The sequence below is a fragment of the Elephantulus edwardii genome, unplaced genomic scaffold (assembly GCF_000299155.1).
Source record: "Elephantulus edwardii isolate Elephantulus edwardi_28Jun2011 unplaced genomic scaffold, EleEdw1.0 scaffold00545, whole genome shotgun sequence".
Lineage (NCBI taxonomy): Eukaryota > Metazoa > Chordata > Mammalia > Macroscelidea > Macroscelididae > Elephantulus > Elephantulus edwardii.
The window spans coordinates 130,495-154,834 of record NW_006400295.1 but is presented as its reverse complement, the minus strand read 5'-3'; the positions used below and the strand labels follow the sequence as shown (position 1 = coordinate 154,834).

General features: G+C 47.8%; 2 protein-coding genes and 1 pseudogene across 2 annotated transcripts; 2 read left to right on the top strand and 1 right to left on the bottom strand.

Annotated features, from left to right (window-relative positions):
- Positions 1–2,180: 2,180 nt before the first annotated feature.
- LOC102846401 (serine protease 33-like) lies at positions 2,181–12,563 on the top strand. The gene is made up of 5 exons (XM_006903232.1): positions 2,181–2,301; positions 2,915–3,077; positions 4,696–4,979; positions 8,077–8,240; positions 12,321–12,563. Exons 1-5 carry the CDS (start codon positions 2,181–2,183, stop codon positions 12,561–12,563), a joined length of 975 nt encoding a protein of 324 aa, XP_006903294.1.
- Positions 12,564–14,936: 2,373 nt separating this feature from the next.
- Positions 14,937–17,675, top strand: PRSS21 (protease, serine, 21 (testisin)). Its single transcript, XM_006903231.1, has 6 exons — positions 14,937–15,057; positions 15,144–15,170; positions 15,326–15,491; positions 15,898–16,181; positions 17,004–17,158; positions 17,433–17,675. Exons 1-6 carry the CDS (start codon positions 14,937–14,939, stop codon positions 17,673–17,675), a joined length of 996 nt encoding a protein of 331 aa, XP_006903293.1.
- Positions 17,676–18,076: 401 nt separating this feature from the next.
- Positions 18,077–18,421, bottom strand: LOC102845580 (annotated as a pseudogene).
- Between the last annotated feature and the right edge of the window lie 5,919 nt (positions 18,422–24,340).

Here is a 24,340-nt window from a genome sequence, read left to right as displayed (position 1 = left end):
TGGTCTTCGCTCATTAGTGTTCAAGGCCTCAAACCTCTTCCTGAGATGATTCTGAAATTCAGGTGGTATGAAATCAAAGTCAAAGGTGCACGGGGAGGAAGAGATTAATCATCGAGTTGTACAATTTGATGGGGGGCTTTGTGAGGGAAATGGAAGAATTTGTTTAAATTTGTATTTGAATTTTGTAAATAAACTAGTTATTGTTCTTGTTGTTATGTGCCATCGAGTCACTTGCGACTCATAGTGAGCCTATGTACAACAGCCCTAAACTCTGCTCTGTCCTGTGCCAATCACATTGTCTTCCGATACACCCTTCCCAATTACCCCAGTCACTGAATCAATCCACCTCATAGAGGGCCTTCCCTTCCTGCGCTGTCACTCCACCCTACCAAGCATGATGTCCCTCTCCAAGGATTGGTCCCTCCTTACAACATGTCCAAAGTATGTTAGACGGAGCCTCAGAATGCTTGCCTCCAAGGAGCCGCCCGGTTTCACACTTTTCAGGATGAATCTGTTTGTTTTCCTAGCAGTCCATGGTACTCTCAATACTCTTTTCCAGTACCACAGCTCAAAGGCATCAATTCTCCTTCTATCCTCCTTAGTCACTGTCCAACTCTCTGATGGAAAATAAGTTATTGCAAAGACCATGGCCTGTATCAGATGCACCTTAGTCTCCAGAGAGACACCATTGCTCTTCTTCAGTACTTTGGAGAGGTCCCTAACAGCAGACTTTCATATCGCAATACGTCTTTTAATTTCCTGGCTACTGGTGTCGAGAGTGTTGATTGTGGAGCCAAGCAAATTAAAGCTGTGAACAATCTCAATCTCTTCAACATTCATCCTGTTGCTGCCAATTGGTCCAGTGGTGAGAATCTTTGTCTTCTTGACATTGAGTCTCAGTCTATATTGGAGGCCACAGTCCTTGACCCTCTGTACCAAGTGCTTCAGGTCCTCCTCAGTTTCAGCAAGCAGGGTGTATCATCTGCATAACACAGATTGTTGATGAATCTTCCACCAATCTTGACCCCACATTTCTCCTCATAGAGCCCAGCCTCCTGGATAATCTGTTCTGCATACAGGTTGAAAACGTATGGAGACAGGACACATCCCTGGGGTACGAATTATTCTTTTTGGAATCTGGGGCAACCACCGGCTACGTAAGATGTTGATGGATGTCATCAAATCCATTCCTACTCATGGTGATTCCTGTGAGAAGGTGCTCTCCCAGGGTATGAACTCTACGTTGGCTGATGGGCATGTTCTTCTCTGGAGCAGTTGCCCAGTGGCTGCTCTTTGGTCTGTTAGCCAAGCACTTAACTCGTATCACCAGAGTTCCTTCCTCGAGCTGCTGCTGCCTTAAGTAATGAGTCTTGATTCCACTAGGCACCTTGGCCCATCCTGCGACACCCAGAGCCCACGTTGAGGGGTGACTGGTGAGGTGGAAGGTGTGCTCAGCAAAGGTTCTCCTCATCAGGCAATCCCAGTTCCATTTCTATCCCCTGTCATCCCTTCCAGAGGGCCAAGTCGATTTACTTGGCTATGTGCCTATGTGAAGGAGCCCCGGTGTTGCTGTAGGCCAAATGGTGGGCTGTTAACCTAAAGGTCAAGGGTTTGAAGACGTGGCAGTGTGCTCTGGTGAAGATTACACCCTTGGAAACCCTGCAGGGCAGTTCTCTGTCCAGCAAGATTCATATGAGTTATAATCGACTTGAAGGCACTTTGTGAGATCCAGAGAGGGGTGCTAGGGACACCTGGTCTGTGGAGGCCACGGGTACCACTTATTGTCCCATGGGGCATAGTGACAGCCCCAGCCCACCCCAGGATGCCAGCAGTGCCAAGAGTGAGAAGTCCTGCCTAAGAAGGCAGTGGGTAGGTCTGCACCTGCAGAGTCATGGACAAGTCGTCTGGCAGGAGGTCTCAATTCTGTGGGGGCACAATGCCAGTGTATAGTGTGCAGCCAGCCACCATGGGACTGTGGGTGCTTCACTTTCAAGCTGGGCAGGACCTGATGGTTTGGCCAGAGAAAGGCTGGGTCCTGTGTACTGAGAAGCTGCTCAGGCCTCCCAGATTCTCCTCCCTCGGCCCCACCCAGGGCGAGCTGCAGTTGTTCACCTCAGTCCTGCACAGCCCGAGAACTCTGACCCCAAGAGCCAATCCGGAAGTGGCAGCCCAAAGACGCCATGGAGCTGGCTCTCCTGGCCATCCTTCTGGCTCTCCTCCCCGGAGATCTGCAGGGGAACGAGACCCCTCAGGTTCTCCTGGCTGACCTCTCCAGTGCCCCGGAGATATCGCTGGAGGCAGGTAGGACAAATTCATGGATGTGCTGCATGAGGGTATGTGTGCAGGAGGCAGGCAGCCTGGGTGCATGGGTAGGTAGTGGCAGGTAAGAGGCCCTAGTGGTACAAAGTTTAAGAGCTCAGTTGCTGAGCCAACGGCCGGGTAGTCAAATTCACCAGCAGCTCTCAAGAAGAAAGGTCTGCCAAACTGCTCCCACAAAAATTTGGAGCCTCAAAAACCCAAGGGGTAGTTGTACTCTGTGGTGTGTGGGGAAGCAACTCAGTGGCTACTGCTGATGAAAACAATAGGAGCTGGAACCAGGGTGGGGTTTAACCCAACCCTGGGGGGCCTGGACACAAGGGTATGGCTTAGACTCAGATCTCCTCACCTCCTGGCTCTCCACAAGGACCCGAGGGCAGCCGTTGGGAGGTCCCACAAGGCTCCAGAGAGTTGTCACTCATTCTCTGCTGTGTCCAGTCCTCACTGCTCAGGCCTGTCTCTGCCCATCATGCTTGGCTGATCAACTAGTCCACCCCACACAGGCCACCTCGCATGCCCAGCCTCTTACCTGTGAAGTAGTGGAGAAGATGGGTGGGTCTGGGGGGCCTACAGAAGGACTCAGAGACTCTCCCCGCAGTGTGTGGGCGGCCAAGTCCCTCCAGTCGCATCCTGTTAGGGCAGGACGCCAAGTCTGGCCAGTGGCCATGGCAGGTCAGCATCCAGGAGTATACGACTCACGTGTGCGGAGGCTCCCTGATCGCTGAGGACTGGGTGCTGACTGCTGCCCACTGCTTCAGCCAGTAAGTACCTTGGGGGATGCCGGGGAGCTGGGGTTGGTGGGTGCTCCTTTCTCCAGCCCCCAACACTTGCATTGTGGGACTGGAATGACAGTCCTCCCAATCTACCCCCTCAGATGAGATGCAGGGAAACTCCCTCTCCTGGGTTACACCTGTCCACTCACGATGGCCTCTGCCCCAGGCCAAGTGTGGTGTGGGGAGAGAGAATGAGGGGTGAGACCGTCCATCCCAGACATGCACTCCACCACCTGAAAAATGATTCCTGCCTTAGGCCAGGTTCTCCAGAGGAGCAAGTCCAAGGAAGCTTGCTCTCTGAGGAAGCTTGCTCTCCAAGAAAGCTTGCTCTCTGTTTCTCTTTCTCTCTCTCTCTCAGAGAGCCATCAAGCCCTAACGCTTATCCAGTGTTTGGTGGTTCAAATCCATCAGCCACTCCACAAGAGAAGGAGGGACAGTCTCCTGCAATAGACATTTTCAGGCTTAGACATCAGATGGAAAGTCATTACGAGTCAGAACTGACCTGACGACACTGGGTCTACAGAAAGAGTTTTGTTTCAAGGAAAGGATTTGTGTGCTTATGGCAGGACTGCAGGTCAGATGTCAGGAGGGAGGTGTCTGCAAGGCTGATGAGTCTAAGTTTGGCCGACCGGTCCAGGGTTGGCCGACAGGGTGACAGACAGTAGGCTTCACTGACTGACCATTTCAGGATTGACAAATAAAGTGGGTGCTGGTTTGAGTCTGGAGGTGAAAAGTCAGAGCAGGATTCAAATTCCGTGTCCTTGCCTCTAAGGACATTCTCAGCTGCTCTTCTGTCGCAGATTTGGCTGTTCTTTTGTCAACTTACAGGATATTCAATATTTTTTGCCAATACCATAATTTAAAGGTATCAATTTCCCCCCATCTTCCTTATACATTTTCCAACTTTCACACGCATATGAAGTAATTGAAAATACCATAGCTTGGCTCAGGTGCATCTTAGTCTTTAAAGTGGAACCCTTGTTCCTTAGCATTTCAAAGAAGTCAGAGTGAGCAGATTTGCCCAGTGAAGTACATTTGATTTCTTTACTGCTGCTTCATTCAGAGGCATTCATGCATATATTCAGTGCAGGCCACATCCCTGAAGAGGCTTCCCCTTTATCATACACTCACTCACTCATTGGTGTTGACTCAGAGCCAACTCACAACTGACCCTCCAGTGGGTTTTCATATCACTCAGGAGGAGATTGCTCATCTTTCTCCTGAGGACCTGCAGGTAGTAGATTCAAACTGTGCACCTTTGAGTTGGCAATGCAGCTCCCCATCTACTAGGCCACTGAGTGTCATCATATATATTTACATCTTGTTTCATTCCAACACATTTTGCAGAGAATCATGGCCACATTACACTAAACATTTACCAGCATGTTCCCTACACACCAAAAGCCTTCACACTTGAGTATCAAATACCCTGCTTACTGGACCCAAGACAAGGGGCACCCCTTCCCCATGCCTGTAAACTTGGGAGAATTTGGGCCCTGTCCACACCTTGCTGCCACCCCTCCAACTCCTCCCACTCAACAATTTCTTAGTGGCATGACCCACACAGTGCTGGCCTTCACTAACACCTGTCCTTCCTCATACCTAGAAACCAGCCATTGTCCGCCTACTCTGTGCTGCTGGGTTCCATCTCCTCCTATCCTACGGCTAACGAGCCAGGAGAGCTGCGCACTGTGGCCCAATTCATCCTACACCCACAATTCAGCTACACCGAGGAGCATGGCATGGGGGACATCGCCCTAATTCAGCTGGACAGACGTGTCAGCTTCACTGACCTCGTCCTTCCAATCTGCCTTCCCAAACCTGGAGACCCCCTGGGTCCTGACACATGGTGCTATGTTACCGGCTGGGGGACCATTGGCGAAAATATTCGTAAGGAGCGGGGAGGTGTTGGTGGGAGGATTGGGGAGTAAAGGAGGAGCAGTGCTGACCAGCAGCATCTCCCTCGTCAGTCCTTGAGATATAGGATTCCATAGAATAGAAAGAGCAGCCCACTAACCTAGAACCCCTCCCTTCTAAGACCTAGGTCCTGTCCCCTGAAGGATCATGTCCATAGAATGCTGGCTTGCCTAGGTCTACTTGGATTAGCTGGTGCCAGAGCTGTTTACATGACTAAGTAATTCACAGGTCAGTCCACACACAGCCCGTGTCCAGTCATAGTGGGTCTTACGTAGTGATGCCAGATCTGCAATCTCTAGTTAGGAATCCCAGACCAAGAAGGTTGAGGGAGGAGGCAGCCCTCTGGCCTGTCCCTTCCTTGTCTCATCCCCACCAATGGAAGAGATTGACCCCAGGGCTCGAGTGCCAGTTCAGAGAATGGACAGTGTGACCTCCCTCATCTGCTGAGACTTGGCTTCCTCTGACAACTGAGGGTTCCCTCCTGAAAGCCACCTTCACTAAAGAGGGTGAAGAAAGGGTGTGTCCCAGGACTTATGACCAAGCTGGGCTAGAGGGAGGGAAGAAGCAAGGGAGGGCGGAGTACTGGCGAGTGTGTGTACTTGTCACCCCAGCACCCTCACTATCCTCACTCATGTTTGTGAACACTCAGCCTGGGGAACGGAGAAGGGCAGAGTCCCATCCACAGACAGGCAGCCAGAGTCGTGCCCCAACGACTCATGCACAGGTGCTAGGGAGAAGCTTGAGTCCAAGAAGGAAGCCAATGTAGAGCAGTGGTTAAGGCACTCAGCTGCTAACCAAATGATTATTGATTCTAATCCACTAGCTGCTTTGAGGGAGAGAGAGGGGTAGTCAGCTTCAGCTTCTATAAAGATTTACATCCACGAAAAGCCTGTGGGCTCACTCTTTTCTGTCCTATCCTAGGGCTTGGGATCAATGCCATGGTAGATGGTGGTGTTAACCTGAACATCTTCCTAAGGGTGTTTGAGGTTTTTTGCTGTCAAGTCAGTTTGTGATCGCCATGAGTGATTTACGGAACCTGATTTGTGGTTACCCATGTGTGTCAAAGTATAATGGTGTACCACTGGGTGGTGTTTTTTCTCTTTAATTTTTGCTGTTGTTGCTGAGAATATATGTAGCAGAACATACACCAATTCAACACTTTCTCCACACACAGTTCAGTGCTATTTATTCTGTTTTATGTACAAGCTGGCCTTCCTCATCTCCTTGTCTGAGACTTCCTCTCCTATTAGTGTCAACTCCCTGCTCCCTAAGGTTCTAATCTACTCTTTTCAGTTGTTCCAACAGAGATAATTCTTAGAAGAGCATAATTCTCAAGGCAGACATTCATTGCCATTAAAAATTAAAAAAAAATTTTTAGATGATTTCCATCTCCAGCCAGCCAACCAGCCCTTTTACCATACTTGGTGGGTGTTCTTGGAGTGAGTATCCTTTAGGTGTTACTGATTACCTTTTAAGTCCCTCTGTTGTTGACAGTGGAACTACAGGGGTAAGTTTAATGCCAGGCTCCCAGAAGCATAAAGTCTTGGAGGTCCAATCAGCCTCTGTTAGGCTGGTCATCTTTTTTTTTTTTTAGAGTTTTTAAATTTTTTGATTATTATTAATTTTAATGAAAGGTTACAGAGACTTTGGATTTTCATTCATTGCTGGACTTTTCTCCCTACCCAACCCTCCCCCACCCAGTTTACTCTTCTTGAAAAGTAAAAGAAAAATTATTTCATTGTTATACACAATCCCTCCCCCAAGTCCACTCCACTATGCAGCCTTCGTTCTGAAGTTCTGTCATGACAATAATACCTAATCATATATCCCTTTTAAACAGTTCTCTATCTCATCTGTTTCAATGCAACATATATAATTTATCCCCTCTTTTTCAGTCTCCCCCAACCCCGATGTCAGTCACTCTTGTTTTACAACAGTGACATTATGCTGTATTTGTCCCTTTGTGACTGAGATATTTCACACAGCATAATGTCCTCCAGGGTCACCCATTTTGTGTGATATTTCATGAGTTCTTTGTTTTTCAAAGCAGGATAGTATTCAGCATTGTGCGAATATACCACAGCTTCTCTATCCATTCGTTTGTTGATGAGCACTTGGGTTGTTCCCAACTCCTTGCTGTTGTGAACAAAGCTGTGATAAATATGGGTGTGCATTTATGTGCTTGGGTGGCAGGTATGGTCTCTTTGGGGTATATTCCCAGTAGTGGAATAGCTGGGTAAAATGGTTTTTCTATTTGCAACTTTTTGAGAAAGCACTATACTGCCTTCCAATAGTGGTTGCACCATTTTACACTCCCACCAACAGTGAATAAGGGTTCCAGTTTCTCCACAACCTAGCCAGCATTTGTTATTTCTTGTTCTGTTAAATTTTGCTATTCTTACTCAATGAGATGATATCTCATAGTTGTTTTGATTTGCATCTCTCTTAGAGCTAAGGATTTTGAACATTTCTTCATGTGTTTGTGTGCCATCTGAATGTCTTCTTTGGTGAAGTGTCTGTTCATATCCTGTGCCCATTTTTAAATTGGGTTGTTTACCTTTATCTTGTGTGGTGCTCGAGTGTTTCAAAAATTCTAGATATAAATCCCTTATCTGACATGTCATTACCAAATACTTTTCCCCAGTCTGTTAGCCGGTCAGGTCATTTTTATGATTTTGAGGTTTGGTCCATGTTTTTCTCCTGCTCTGCCTCAGACACTTTCCTGTGATCTCATTTAGAAGGGTCAGCAGTGATAGTTGAACAACATCCAGTTCTTCTGATTTGTGAAAAATTGAGATGTGATTCACATAACATAAACTAAACCATTCTAAGTGAACAAGGCAGTGACATTTGGTGTATTTATGACTTCATCTTGCTATGGTTTCACACCATTTCCCATCTGGTCCCTCTGAGCCTTGGATTCTGTCATGTTGGTATAGTTAACAGGAGATCATGGGTGCAGCGTGAGGTCCCATCTGGGTAGGGGGAAGTAGAAGCAGCACAGCAGGGCAGGGAGGAGACTGCCTCAAGCTCTGGCCACCATCTGAGGCTGTTCTCTGCACCTACCCAGCTCTTCCACCACCTTTCACCCTGAAGGAGCTTGCCGTGCCCATCATTGACAGACAGACCTGCGAGAACTACTACCAGGAAGGCTCCAGCCTCAACCAGGGAATGATCATCCAAGATGACATGCTCTGTGCTGGCTTCGAGGAAGGCAAGAAGGATGCCTGTGGGGTGAGCATGGGAATCCCAACCACCCTGGGGCCCGAAGGCAGAGGAGGGTAGCATCCCTTTAAACAAGGGTCCATTCAAGAAAGAAGGAAATACTCCTGGATCCTTCTTCCCATTTAGATCCTGTTTACCATCAAGCCAACTCTGATTTCCAGGGATCTCACAAAGGGCAGAGCAGAAATGCAGCCCACACTTGTTTTTGGTGTTTTTTAGTCACATATTTTTTCACTGTTGAGTATACCCACAGCAAAATATGCAGCAGTTCAGTGATTTCTCCCCACATCATTCAGTGGTGCACCTCCTTTGAGGTGTTCCTCTTCCATTCACATCAACTAGTTGCTCCTTAAAGTTCCTCTCTAACCTTCCCAGTGGCTGGTGTCAGTGTGGTCCCACATAGACAGTCATGGGATTTTCAAGGACTGATTTTTCAGAAGCAGATCACGAGCTCTTTCTTCTGAGGTTTCTCTAAGTGACCCTACAAGGATCAGTTGAGCACATTAAACATATGTAAGACCAAGGGACCCTCCATTTCAGGTATCATAGAAATACTGTCAGAGCATGCAACACCCTAAAGTTGGGGGTTTAAAAAATTTATTTTGGCCTCAAAATTATTTTTATGAACTCATTGCCATCAAGTTTGAATCTACTGACTGACCCTCTAGTGATTTTTCAGAGGCTGTAAAATGCATGCTAGAATTCAACAAAAGTTGGAAATAAGAAGCACTGACAGTTGGAAAATATGGCCTTGATGAGAGATATGAGATTGGAGATTGCATGGTAGAGTTTTACACAGTCAATAATTTATTCATTGCAAAGCATTTAAAAAAAATACAATGGTGACCTGGAAGTCACTTGATGGACTAATAAGAATCAGCTTGACCACATCTATGGAAAGGGATAGTAGAGAAGCTTGATATCTGCAGACAAAACAGGCCAGAATCTCACTGTGGAACAGACCATCAACTACTCACATACAATTTCAAATTGAAGGAGAGCAAAAGGAAACAAGTCCACAAGAACCAAAACACAACCTTGAGTGTATCTCAACTGAATTTAAAAACCATCTCAAGAATAGGTTTAATGCACTGAACACTAATGACCGAATACCAGATGAGATGGGATAACATAAAAAACATGATTTATTAAGAAAGGAAAAGGCCATGACAAAAATAGGGGATAAAGACTAAAATAGAGGTCAGAAGAGACTCTGAATCTAGACTAGAATGCAAAGAAACCAAAACTTGGGGGGGGGGAATGATGAAGAGAGATGAGCAAAAATTTTCAAAGACATCTCAAGAAGACAGACAAAATATTGTTAAAAATTGCGCAAACAGCTGGAGTCAGAAAACACGCTCTACATTTCTCAAGTGGAAAGAACTTACATTTTAGTGGTGAGCTGCAACACTGAAACATCTGAATGATGCAGAAAGCATCAAAAGCTGATGGGAAGAGCACAGAGTCATTGTACCAAAAAGAATTTGCTGACATGGAAACTTTTCAGGAAGTTGCATATGATCAAGAACTAACAGCACTGAAGGAAGAAGTCTAAGCTGTATTAAAGGCTTTTTTGGGGGGGAACCCCACAAAACCCAAGGAACTGATAGAATACCAATTGAGATGCTTCAGGAAACAGAAACAGCCCTGGACATGCTTACTAGCCTATGCCAAGAAATTTGGAAGATATCTATCTGGCCAATTAATTGGAAAAGATCCGCATTTGTTCCTATTTTTAAAATAGTGATCCAATAGAATGCAGAAATTATCAAACAATATCATTAATGCAAGTAAAATATTTTTTAATGAATTTTAATGAAAGAGACTTAGGATTTCCAGTCATTCATTGTTGCACTTTTCTCCCTGCCCACCTCCTCCCCCCAATTCACTCTTCTCCTCGAAAAGTAAAAAAAAAACTCTTTCATTGTTATGCAATCCCTCCCGCCAAGTCACTCCACTGTGAAGCCTTCATTCTGGACTCCTATCATGACAATAATACCCAATCCTATATCCCTTTTAAACAGTTCATCTGTTTCAATGCAGTACACATTATTAATCCCCTCCTTCTCTGTCTTCCCTCAACCCCTATGTCAGTCCCATTTTACAACAGCGGCCCTATGCAACATTTGTCCTTTTGTGACTGAGATTTTTCACCCAGCATAGTGTCCTCCAGGGTCACCCATTTTGTATATTTCATGAGTTCCTTGTTTTTCAATGCTGCATAGTATTCCATTGTGTGAATGTACCAGAGCTTCTCTATCCACTTGTTTGTTGATGGTACTGCAAGTAAAATCTTACTTGAACAGCATATTGACAAGGAACTGCCAGCAATTCAAGGTGGATTGTGCTACAGCATAAGATATATCATTGCTGAAGTCAATGGATCTTGGCCAAAAGCAAAGAATACCAGAAAGATATTTACTTGTGTATTATTGATTTGACAAAGGCATTTGACTGTATGAGTCATAATCAAGTATAACTAACAGTGAGAAGAATGAAATCCAAGAACACTTCACTGGGCTCATGCAAAACCTATAAATAAACTAAGAACTAGTTGACTGATCAGAACAAGTGAACACTGCATAATTTAAAATCAAGAAGGGTGTGAGTCAGGGCTGTATTTTCTCTATTCAATCTGTATGCTGAGCAAATCATTTGAGAACCTGGACTATATGAAGAAGAATGTGCCATCAAGATTGGAAGAAGAGTTATCAGCAATTTGCATTATGCAGATGTCCCAACCTTGCTTGCAGAAAGTGGAGAAGACTTGAAGCAGTTACTGAAGAAGTGCAGTCTTCAATAGGAATTATATCTCAACATTAAGAAAACATTCTCACCACTGGACCGATAGGCCACATCATGATAGATGAAGAAAAGACTGAAGTTGTCAAAGGTTTCATTTTACTTGAATCCACAATCAACACCCTTGGTCAAGATTCAAGAGACCTGTTGTATCGGGAAAATCTGCCGTCAGGGACCTTTTTAGAGTGTTCACCAGTGGGCCAATTGGCAGCACCATGAGAAATTTTATAGATTCATTGTTTCATTTAGTGTTTTAAAGGTTCAACCTTGTGAATGGGTCACACATGCTGCTGCTGGGGGCTGGTGAGCCGGTTCTGACGTAGCCAGCTGCATGCGTGCTGAAGGCTGAGGTTCTGCCCAGCCCTGTGCCGTCCTTACAACCTCTGCTGTCCTGAGTCCAGTTTGCAGTCACTCTGCCAATCCATGTGACTGAGGGTCTTCCCGTTTTTTTGCTGACCTATCACTCCTAATTTACATTGTTTTTGGAATCAAAGTCTATAATCACTTGTTATTTTTTCTCATGTCTGAAAACAGTGGAAGAAATATTTCTACGGGGGATATTCCTTTCTTTCTTTTTTTTTTTAATTCACATATTGTTGTTGTTGTTGATTGTCATGAGTCAAGCAGTCAAGCACGATTCATAGTGACCCTATGAACAAAAGACTTGAAGCCTATCATTGTTTCTCAAAATTCATAGCATTTCCAGAGGCATGTTGTTTAGGAAGTACATGCCACTCCTGCTTGGAAAGACTTTAAGCATGAAAAGTAGAGATTCAGGGACAGACCACTTCCCTGCTATTTTCACCAACTTGAGCTGTGAGGTTGTCACATCCCTCTTCCTGCTTCAAAGGAGCCCTGGTGGTGCAGTGAGTAAACGTTCAGCTACTAACTGAAAGGTCAATGCTTTGAGTCTGCCTTCAGCTCCCAGGAAGACAGATGTGGTCGTCTGTTTCTGTTAAGATTTGTGGCCTTGGAAACGCTCAGGGGCAGTTCTGCTCAGTCCTGCAGGGTCCAGAGTCCACTCCCCGGTAATAACTTCTTGGGCGGATGGGTGTTAATACTCTATTTTGAGAACAGACTGCCTGTTCCATGTTTGTTCCATCAGCCAGGGTCCACCTCCCTTAAGTCCCAGACCAGTCACTCCTGCCACCTTCCAGGGCCACCTGACCCTTTGATCCTCCTAAGTGGTGGTCAGCTGTGACCCTTGTTCCAATTCATAAGGAGGCAGCTGACTCCAGTGGCCCAATTCCTGCAGCTTCTCTACCACCTGCTCCTTTTTCTTTCCAGGGTGATTCCGGAGGGCCTCTGGTCTGTGAGATTGGTGGCCTCTGGGCTCAGGCTGGAGTGGTGAGCTGGGGGTTTGGCTGTGGCCTCCCCAAGAAGCCTGGCATTTATACTAACGTGAGCTTCTACACAACGTGGATCAGAAACACCATAGGAAACTCAGGTCATAATTCTGCAAACTTCTCTCCAAGCTGGACGTCCATCCTCCTCTTTGCCCCGTTGCTGCTTCAGGGACTGCTTGGCTAGCCCATATCCCAAGCTTGCCGATTCCTCCACCCACCTATTCCTTAGGGAAGCTCTTCCTTCCTGCTCCTTGCTCAACACCAATACCCACTTGGCAACCTCTCCTGGTCTCCCACCCCTCAGGGATGCAGGAGTGGGAGTGGGGATGGGGCTTCTAGGACTCTCAGAACCAGTTTCCAACCCATGAGGCTGGTGTCTTCACCCTTGCAGAACTGTTTGTTTTGGAACAATAATGTTAGTCTGGGCAAAGAGGGCCAAAGAGAAGAATGAAGAATTCAGAACTCAAATGCTGATGGCCTTGCTTGTTGAAGATAAAACAGCCTTGCCTGTCTGACTAAGCTAGCAGGGGGCTTGTAAATCAGAGTGGACTGTCCCTCCCTAAAGACTCTGTTTATAAAAATCCTCCCCAGTAAGTTCACAGTGTGACTTCCCATTCTGCCTCTCCAGGATGAGGAACTCACCCGGGGGCTCCCCTTTCCCCCCTTTAATAAAGCTGCATTAAGCTTTCTCTCATTCTCTCTGATTTCTTCTTTAAGTCCACTAACCTAACCTAACAAATAAAGATGGTACCTGGGGGACTCCCTTCTCCAATGGAGAGTCACCCTGTACTGTGTGCCCACAGGCTCCTCTGGGGTCCTGCATCTGGGAAGGGGATCCTATTTATAAGTGTCCTCTGATGCTGACAGCAACCCCCACTCCACTCCGCAATTATCAGACACTGGTGGCTGGGTATTCTAGGACTTGCCCAAGCTCACCCTCCTCAGCATCCCTGTCCTTGCAGGGGGCGCCAAGGGGGATGCCCTTAGTTGGGAGAAGAACTCCTTTTGAGTCCCAGCTGGTGCTTTCCTGACCCAGCAGAGGGCTAAGCCATGGACCCTGGCTTCTTGCTACCTAGTTGCTACTCAGCCTGGGGCACTGGTCTGCCTGGGCTCAGAGACTGCATGGATGGGGAAGAAGAAGGGCTGGAAGTCAGTCTCAAAGTCATGACCAGATGAAAGGTAAGTTCTCAGGTTCAGGAAGGGCTGGGACCAATCCTGTGGTGATTGGAGGGTCTGGGGTCATAGTGAGGACTGAGGTCAATCCTGGACATGGCTGGGAGTCCATACATTATCACAGGCAGGGCTGGCATCAATGCCAGAGTCATCAGTAAACATGGGATCAGTCTTAGGGTCATGGGCAGAGTTTGGGGTCAGTCTTATGGTCATGGGCAGAACTACAGTCTGATTTGGGATGGAGGTGTTGCTGGCTCACATAGCCTGGACTTGATGGCACCAGGTTGGGACCAGGCTGGGCTTCCTGTGGTTTCTTGTTTTCCTCTCCTCCTTCCCCAGAATCTAGACACCACTCTTTCAAGAGAAGCCTGAATGGCTGGAGATTTGTTAGAAGACAGAGGCCAGGCACACTGTACCCCTCTACCCCAGCAAGGGCAGGAAGAGGGGCAGGTGGTCTGTCCAGGGCCACCTCTGGGTTCAGGTCTGGCTCTCCCTCTCGCAGTGTCTCAGTGGTCACACTTTCCCATGGCTCACATTGCCCGTGAAATCAGAGTCTTCCCTCCTACAAGCCTCCATGGAAAGACCTCCAGGACAATCCCCCATCATGCGCCAGTAGACTTGACACCATACAAGGTGATCAGTTCAGTTGGTATAGGGAGAAGGATGTTGAGCCCCTCTGCCCCCATCCAGAAGACCCCTCCTCACCCACCACACACCTATGCACCCTCCTCCTATGGGCTCAGTAAGAGGGCAAGTTGGTGGGAACTGACCTCTCCCAGGTCAAGCTGTCACAACAAAATCAGGAATTCACCTTCCCCGTTGTGGTGTACCCTCGAGTTGGCATTGATCCACAGCTGACGCTCCATAGCTGACCTTCCAGCGGATTTTCAGAGACAGTATATTGCATGGGAGGAGACTGTCCATCCTTCTCCTGTGGAGCGTTTGGTGGTTTTGAACCGCATGCCTTTGGAAATGTAATGCAGTTTCTTACCACTAGGTCACCAGAGCTCCCACCTTCCCCACTAGAACCCTTAAAAAGGTTTTCTCTTTACAGCAGCAGACACAGAAGACGGTCCCAAAGGGCACCCAATAAGGACTTGCCATGAGCTTGATGGGTCCTCGGTGTGGTGTGGGCAGGCCCTTGTCCAGAGGAACGGGGGCAGCCAAGCCCTGGGGTGTCCACAGAAGAGAGGAGTCGTCAGAGAGAGCCGTTTCTGAGGGTCACCAGGCGTGATTCGCCCCACTGGGAGCCTGAAAGGGACGCCTTTTGAGGGGTGGTCTTGGGACGGGTGGGCCTGGGCCTCCGCGCCCTCCCTCGCCCCCAGGGGGCGCTCGCGGGTGCAGAGGCCTCATCCCAGGGGGCGCCAGGCCCGCGTGAGGAGCTATGCGTGCACTGTTGCTGTGGCTGCTGCTGGCGCAGGCAGAGCTAGGATCGAGTGCGACCACTCCGACCACCCCGCTGTCCACCGGGTCGCCGGGTGGGGTCCGGCAACCCGAGACCACAGGTCAGGGCGGGGACACGCGCTCCTCGGGGCAGGGCTCCCAAGGCACTGCGAGGGGTCCCTCACCTTTCCTCTCTCCCTCCTTGCAGGTCCGGGAAAGCGGACCATGCTCTCGAGTAGGTGATGGTCAGGACGAGGGTGTGAAGGTCAGGCGGAAGCGGGGCGTTGGGGCCAAGGGGGCTCCAGGGCAATCTTTCTGTCCTTTACTGGGATGCTGCGGCCAGTGTAGCTGTCCCCCGAGCTCAGCCACGTGTCCATCTTCCCCCACCAGCTCCCTGTGGACATCGAGAGACCCCTGCGCGCATAGTGGGCGGCCTGGAGGCACAGCTGGGGAGCTGGCCCTGGCAGGGCAGCCTGCGCCGTTGGGGCAGCCACGTCTGCGGGGCGAGTCTGCTCAACCACCGCTGGGCACTGACCGCTGCTCATTGCTTTGAAGGGTGAGTGTGGGGGTGGCAAGGTCAGCGCCGTCTTTTGTGTGCTTGCGCCATTCTCTATGGACAGCAGTTTTGAACCATGACTAAGCCAGAGCTGACCTGCTCGACTAGGCCCTCTGTCCCTGATCCCACATGATGGGCACCGGGACCACAGGTGTGAAAGAAGTCACCAGAGATGAAGGACAGTCTAGTGTGTGGGTGCCTCTCACTGGGGTCCCGGGAGGACTTATCCCTCTGTTGGGGCCGATGCCCACCGCCCACCGTCCTGCTTGGGCACCTGCAGCTCCAGGTTCTGAATCAGACTGGCTAAGCCACAGGAGAAGGAGGTGGTGCAAACCCCAAATGTTCCAAGGGAGAGGCCCCAGGCGAGCCGGGTGGCTTCTCTGACGCTTGTGCCCTTCTTGGCCAGGTCTAGCTCCACCTTCCCTTGGAGCATCCAGTTTGGCGAGCTGTCCTCAGTGACATACCTCTGGAACCTGCGGGCCTACAGGAACCGTTACCAAATAGAGAAGATCGTGCAGAACCCTAACTTTCTTGGCTCCTCACACTATGACCTCGCCATGCTGAAGCTGTCCTCCTCTGTCACCTACAGGAAGCACATCCAGCCTGTCTGTGTTTTGAGCTCCTTCTTCGAGTTCCAGAACCGGACTGACTGCTGGGTGACCGGCTGGGGAAATATCCAGGAGAACGAGTGTAGGCTGAGGGACAGGCGGGTCTGGGAAGAGATACTCTCTGAGTTCACATGCTCAGCTACTTTAGATCCAGCAGCCTCCACCGAGGTGGCCAGGTGACAGGGGGCCTCCCTTTGGCCCAGCTTGGAGACTAACCTTATTTTCTTGGACTTTTAGACCAAACTCTCCCTTCTTGCTCTGGCCAGAGCACGTGGCCTGCTGCTGGTGGTGGAGAGGGCGGCTGACTCTGCTGCCAGGTGTTGCTATGGGCTCTGGAACCTGGGCCAGGGCAGAGTTATCTTTGCTTCTCTTGAAAAATCACTTTGTCATGAGGTTGGATAAGGAAGGTTTTTCAATACCCATTTTAAGATGATGAAATTGAGATTTAGTGAGCTATGGGAATTGCACCAGAACTAGTAAGTGGAGGATAGCCAGGTTCTGTTGGCCCAGAGAAGGAAAGAGACTTCTCTGAGGTCACTTTGCATCCTGAGGGAGCTTCCATGGTAGCTAGGCCCCTGGTAATGTGGGAGTGCTGGCATATGCTTCTGCTGAAAAGGATGATTGGGTGTGAGCCAGGGGACAGCCAGAGGACACTGTCATGGGTCTGGCCCCTGCAGCTGGGCCTCACCCTCCAACCTCCAGCTTGTGGCCCCTCCATGTGCTCTCAGGGGGCTCCTTTCTGTCCTTGTGTTTACAGATCAGGAAACCAGGTCAGGGCAGAACTAGAACAGCCTGCCTGCCCTGGCTTGTTCTGAGGCTTGTGTGAGGTGACGAGAGCCCTGTCCCAGGTCCCGTGGGGAGCCTGCAGCTTGTCTCAGCTCACTGTCTCCTGCCCTTCCAACAGCTCTGGTGTCTACCTACAACCTCCAAGAAGTGCAGATCTCCATCATCAACACCAGTGTGTGTAACCATATGTTCGAACAACCCGACTTTCTCAAGACCATCTTTGGAGACCTGCTTTGTGCTGGTGCAGTAGAAGGTGGCAGAGATGCCTGCTTTGTAAGTGTCTCCCCTGATCTCTACCAGAGCCTCTGAACCCTGACATCCCAGTCCTTCCACAGCCCTGCCCTCATCCTGGAGTTTGGAAACCAAATCAGCCATTGCTCCTGGTTTCCCAAGAATTGTGCTTCATGCTGGCGCCAGGAGGCCTGGCTCATTGTGCCTCTTTTCAGATGCAGAGACTGAGTTGCTGAGCTGTCTGCTGTGCAGCCCCTCCCCTTACTCTGTACTGCCCTTTCCGGTCCCACACCAGTTTACACATACTGCTCCCCAGGGTGACTCCGGTGGACCCTTGGTCTGTGAAGTGAGCAGTGTGTGGTATCAGATCGGAGTTGTGAGCTGGGGTATGGGCTGTGGTCGTCCCAACCGACCTGGCATCTACACCAACGTCAGTGACCACTTCTGGTGGATACAGAGAGTGATAGCTGATGGCACACCTGGGACAGAGCTCTCTTCGCTGCTGCAACTACTGCTGCTGGCTCTGCCTTGGGGTCCGCTGTGCCTGCAACTGTCTTGAACGCTTGGAGCCTGTGGGTGGGTATGACGGTGTTGACATACTACCCATGGTTGCAGCACCCTCACTGGGTCCTGCTGGTTCCCTTCTGTCCCCTTTGAGAATAAACATATGATTATATTTACGCTGAAACCTTAATGGTTCACCTTCTTTACCCAAATACACTCCATCAGCCTGCACCTTTCCCCCACATCTCTTCCCTGCCTGCATTTTCAGATTTTAGGTGATGACAGTTGATTCTCTGGTCACTTCAATCAGAATAGTGATTAGTGGAAGGTGACGCTAGGTTCTTGGGGGGCCAAGGAGGCTGTAAAAGAAATTCAATAGAGTTCTGTCTCAGGCTGGGCTCTTTATTTTTTCTAGTAGAACAAATCATATTCTTTTATTAAAGAAGTGCCATTTTTTTATTTAGCTTTCTGACTTTGTGCCTTCAGTACTTTCACAACTCTTTTCTGCTCCTCAGTAAGGAAAGCTTGCATGATCCTGCCATGCACACTCAGCACATGTGGAACCACCATAAGCTCTGCCGACAGGATTTTTGGTTTTGACAACCTCTCAAGATCTTTAGGTCTCACAGCATGGAATCCTGTTAGTTGGCCTGGGCACACACCACATGCAGATTTTGGTGCTTGCCCAACCTTCTTGGTATAAAGGTAAGCAATTCTATTACCAGGGGTTTGGGACAGCCTAGTTCTGTTAGAGGCTGTGTTGTAGGACAGCCTATGATGACAGGTCAGATGCTGGACCATTCTGAATGCCTCTACACAGCATCTCCGGAAGAGGAAAACAATAGGCTGGTCTCTTCAGAGGTAAAGATATATTGGCTCTTGTTCTTTTTTTTCTATCTATTCTCTCTCTCTCTCCCATCTCTGGTGGCCTAGTGTTAAGGAATTGCACTGTCAAACCAAAGGCACACGGTTCAAATCTGCCAGCTCTTCTAGGTCAATCAACTCCTGTGTGATTTACTGCCTCTGAAAACCCTCTGGAGGGTCAGCTATGAGTCAGTCCTTACTTGACAGCAAACAACAGTAAATCTATCTACCTATCTATCTATCTATCTATCTATCTATCTATCTATCTATCTATCAAGAGAAGGATATGCTAATCAGTGGTTTGAATAGACAGCTGCTTCCTGGGAAGATGATGGTCAGTCTTTCCCACAAAGATTTAAAGCCTTGAAAAACTGTTGGAGGATTGCCATGAGTCAGAATGACTTGATAGCACCAGGTGTGCATTGAGATTTGCTTCAGTGGAAGGGTGCATGCATATGTAGATGCTGGCAAGTTCCAGGACTGTGGTCAGATCTCAGAAGAAAGACGTTTTGGGAGGTTAGTAAGTCATAAGTTGGGAGGTAGGGAAATAGGCTGCTGGCTTTAGGGGCAGATAAATCCAAAATTAGCTAGGAAGGCAAGGTGCTGGATCAACTCCCAAGGTGATGAGCCAGATACAGGATCCAAATTGACAAAAACCTCTCTGGCCTTACCATAAAGACTTAAAGTACCAGGAACCCTACAGAGTGTTGCTGTGAGTGGGAATCTATATGACAGCAGTGGGTTGGATTGGGTGGGTGGCCCATGTACAGATAATTGGAGAGCCAGACAAGAAGAGACAGAGGATCAATCAAGATGTGACCGATAAGAGAGAAGTGTCATAAAGTATAATCCTGGAGATGAATAAGTTCTACAGGGGGACATTTAGTCCATACATGGTGATTGTTAGAAAAAAGAGGAGAGAGAGATAAACGGAGAGCGAGAGAGAGAGGGGGAGAGGGAGAAGGAGAAAGAGAGAAAGAAGCTGGTACCAAGAAATGAACAGGCCTTTATCGTGTGCACTGAGAGGGACACCAAGTGACCGCTTGCAGAGAGGATCAGGGTGATGTGTAGGCAAAGATAGCTTCATTTTAAAGGGGCTTTTAGGGAGACTCAGAGAGGATGGTAGTGTTCTTCGGAATTTGAGGACAGGAGTCCTGTCAATGTCTGATTAGGCACAGGGCTTCTTCAGAATCTGGTCATCTAGTCGCCTTATCAGGAGATAGACACTACCAAGTTTCTTCAAGGAATGATCAGGCCTGGGGGCAACTGCAATGACATTCTTCTTCCAGTGATGGGGAAAAGATAGTAACCTCCACGTAGAGAAGTCTGGCCCTGTGAACAAGAGATAGAAACTGCCTGGTCCTGAGCCCTTATCACAATCTTGACATGTTGAAGTCCATTGTTGCAGTCACTGTGCCAGTCCATCTTATTGAAGATCTTCCTCTCATTGGCTGAACCCTTTTGCAGGCAGCTCGATTAAAAAAAATGGATGTAGAGGTCATCTAGGGGAGAGTGAGAGGTCAACTGCAGGGCAGAGCGCTAGTGCAGGGAAGTAGAAGGTGGCGCCTTAGCCTTACATCATAGTGATGTTGTTGTTGTATGTCATCCTGTGGGAACCGACAAATAGCTGACCTCCAGCAAGTTTTCAGGGTGGTAAATCACAGAGGTGGGGATTGCTCATCCTTCTCCTGAAGCTGGTGTATTTGAACCATGCCTACCTGTGTTTCACTTTGGGTTGGCAATGTAGCTCCTTACCACCAGGCCACCAGGGCTCCCTCATAGGGATCTAGTGCTAGTATAATAGAAATCCCACAAGTGGATAGCTTTAAGAATCAGACATATCTTATTTATAGTTTCAGAGACTAGAAGTTCAAATCCAGGGGGGCAGCTCTAGAAGGAAGACCTTGTCAGTTGTGAGGAAGGTCTTTGCTTCCTTCAGCATCTGTAAGCCAGAATTCCTTGGATATGCCCGTATCTCCTGTCCTTTCCTGGTGCTTCTTCCCTCAGAGACTCAAGTCCAAAAAGATAAAGTCCATTCCTGACAATTCTTTCTTTATAGTAGTGAGGTTCTCCTTACTCGGTTTGCATTCTTCCCTTCTTGTTAGGAATGGGCTGCAATTAAGGGGTGTTGAATTCCATTCTGAAAATTTTTACAACTGTTTGGATTATGAGGTCATGGGAGATCATTTTATACCTTCCACATTATATGATCACTTACATGTACACTGGGGGACACAATTCAGTCTATGACACCTTTCTCCTTGCTCAGGCCATGAGGATATAGCATGAGCAAGCAGAGTGAAAGGAAGCGTGAGTGTCAATGAGAGAGGGGCCTCTAAGAAGGACTTCTGAGAGATGTTTAAATTCCAAAGGAGGGGAGAAAAGAAGTTCAGCAGTCCTGCAGTTGCTTTTATCTGAAGGTCAGGAGGGCCTTAGTTTTGCAAGAATGTTTCGGTATTTAGGCCAGCTGACTGTGCAAAGGCATTTGACTGTGTGGATCACAGCAAATTGTGGCTAACCTTGAGAAGGATGGGAATCCCAGAACACTTAATTGTGTTCATGAGAAACCTATACTTAGACTTGGAAGCAGTTCTCAGAACAGAGCAAGGAAACACTTGCATGGTTCAAAATCAGGAAAGGAGTGTCTCAGGATGCTTCTTGTCTGCATACTTTTTAAATCTGTATATGAAGCAGATTACTTAGGAGGCCAGACTTTATCAAGAACCTGGGTTATGCAGATGATACAACCTTGCCTGCTGAAACTGAAAAGGACCTGAAGCGTTTGCTGCAGAGGGTCAAGGACTGTAGTCTTCGATATGAATTGAAGCTCAACATCATGAAAACAAAGATTCCCACCACTGGTTCAATTGGCAATACCACAATAGATAGAGAAGAGATTGAGGATGTTAAAAATTTCCACTTGCTCGGCTCCATAATCAACACTCTTGGCACCAGCAGTCAGTAAATCAAAAGGTAAATTGCATTGAGGAAGTCTTCTGTCAGGAACCTTTCCAGAGTACTGAAGAGCAATGATGTCAGTCTAGAGACTAAGGTACGCCAGATCCAGGCCATAGCTTTGCAATACTTGCTATACCTTAAAGAACTAAACAATGGCTAAGGATGACAGAAGAATCAATGCCTTTGAGTTGTGGTGCTGGGGAAGAGTATTGAACATATCATGGACCACCAAGAGAACAAACAAGTCTGTCTTAGGGTAAAATCAAGTTTCTTCTTGGAGGCAAGGATTTTAAAGCTGTGTCTCACATACTTTGGGCACATGGCCAGGAGGAAGCAGTCCTTGGAAAATGACATCATGCTTGGAAGGGTGGAAGGACAGCACAGGAGAGGAAGACCCAGATGAGATGGATTGATACAGTGACTGGGGTAAAGAGGATAGGTGTGTCAGAGTCAATGAGACTGGCTCAGGATAGGGCAGGCTTCAGAGTTATTGCACATAGGGTTGCTATGAGTCACAGGTGACTGGATGGTACTACCACCATCAACAATAGCACTGGACCAAAAGCATGTGTGTTAACAAGAATATTCCCTTATATAGAATGTGAGGATGTACTTGGGACTTACCACTCTCTATGCTCCTGAAACTGTTTCTGCCCCTTTAAATCCCTGCTGCTGCTTTGAAACTACCAATGAGAAAACTCAACAACTGCTCCTTTATCCACTTCCCTATAAAAAGTTCAAGCCAGAGCAATTCAGGGAGTGTAGCTATTCTGGACATTGATCCTGCTGTTGCTCTGCCGGCTGAATAAACACTTTCCTCCTCACAAATCAGGTGTACAGGAGATTCTTTTCTCTCCCTTGGTCTCATCTTCCTGCAATGCCAGAAGGAGGAAGCCAAACAGGACAAGTGTCTTGCTGATTCCTTGTGCTTTTCTGTCTCTTCCCCTGTGCTGGCTTTTCCTTGCAGGGAGGGTAGTACCATGTCAGTGTCTACAGCCCCAAATAGTAAAACTGAGCTTCATTTTCACCACAATGGGCCCAGACAGTGGCATTCTGTATTGTAGAAATAAAAGCAAGGCTCTTATGGGGACCTCTTATAGGGTCTTCATTCTATTTGAAGGAGCTCTGGTGGCCTTGTGGCAAGAAGCAGCTCTGCAATCCCAAAGACACGTAGTTTGAGGTCACCATCCGCTCTGTGGGAGGCTGGGCAATCTTCTCCCATGCGATAAACTAATGCTGAAAACCCTCTGGAGGGTCAGCTGTGGGCCAGTTCTGACTCTTTGGTACACAACAAGCAACAACATGGTGGCCTAGTGATAAGAATCTGCGCTGCAATCCCAAAGGCAAGTGATTTGAATCCACCAGCTGCTCTCCAGGAAAAGGACAGGCATGTGATTACTGGCTCTGCAAACCTGCTGGAGGGTTAGCTAGGAGTCGGTTCTGACTCGATGGTACACAACAGCAAAAACAACAGCATGGTGGCTTAGTGGTAAGGAGTTGTGCTGCCAAGCCAAAGGCTTAAATCTACCAGTTTAAATTGGTTTAAATTTACCAGCCACTTCACGGGAGAAAGGTGGACAATCTCCTCTCCTGCAATTTAATTTACTGCCTCTGAAAATTCACTAAAAGTGTCAGCTACTGGTTATTTGCAACTTGGTGGTACACAGCAATATCGATACCCTCTTTGAAGCTTGAGGTTAGGAGAGGCTAATGGAGGCTAAACTGAGAGAGTTGGAGAGGAGGAGTTGTGAGCTGGGGACTGTGCAGAAGAGCAGGGTTCAAGGAGAGGACTGCAGAGGAGCAAGCTTTCATGAGGCTGAATATGAATTGCAATGCTCTTGCTTGCTTCCAACTCCCTTTCCCTGGCTAAGTCCTCCTAGGTAACGTCAGCTAGGATAATCTTCTGGGCTCAGAGCTTTAGCACAGTATAGCCTTTATTTGCCAGACCTATAACCACTCCTTGTTTCTCATTGGAGAATGTGGACAGTCAAGAAGACCTGCTTTTACTTGGGGCCTAGCATCTATCTGTGTTATGTTGTTGTTGTTAGGTGCCATTGAGAGTATGACTCATGGTGACTATGAACAACTGATCTGAACACTGTCCTAGTCCGTGCCATCCTCACCATCTCTGACACACTCAAACCTATTGTTGCAGTCATTATGTCACCTCATCTTGTTGAGGAACTTCCTCTATATCACCCCACCACCACCTTCTCAAGCACAATGTGCCTTTTCAATGAATAGCCTCTCCAAGCAACATGCCCAAAGTACGTGAGATAAAGTTTCATCATCTTTACCTCCAAGGACTACTCTGGCTACACCTTCCCCAGACATATCTGTTTGTCCTTCTGGCAGTCCATGGGATGGATATTAAGCACTCTTCTCCAACACCACAGTTCAAAGGTGCCAATTCTTCTGTCATCCCTAGTCATTGTCCGGCTCTCAGATGCATAGCAAGTGACTGAAAAGACCATGACTCTAACAAGGTGCACCTTAGTCCTCAGATTGACATTGTTACTTCTCAATAATTTGGAAAGTTGCCTGATGACAGAATTCCACAATACAGCTTTTCTGATCTCCTGACTGTTGGTACCAAGGGCACTGAGTATGTATCCAAGTAAGATGAAGTAACTGAGAGTCCCAATCCTTTCTCCATCCATCATGATGTTGCCCATTGACCGAGTGGTGAGTGGTGGTCAAGTGTTTTTATTTTCTTGATGTTCAGATGCAATCCATATTGAAGGCTGCAGTGTTTAACCTTCTGCATCAAGTGCTTCAAGTCCTCCTCACTTTTAGCAAGCAAGGTTGTTTCATCTGCATAAGGAGAGTACCTGATGAGTCCTCCTCCAGTCCTGATGCCACATTTTCTTTTTTAAAATTTTTTTTTAAATTATTATT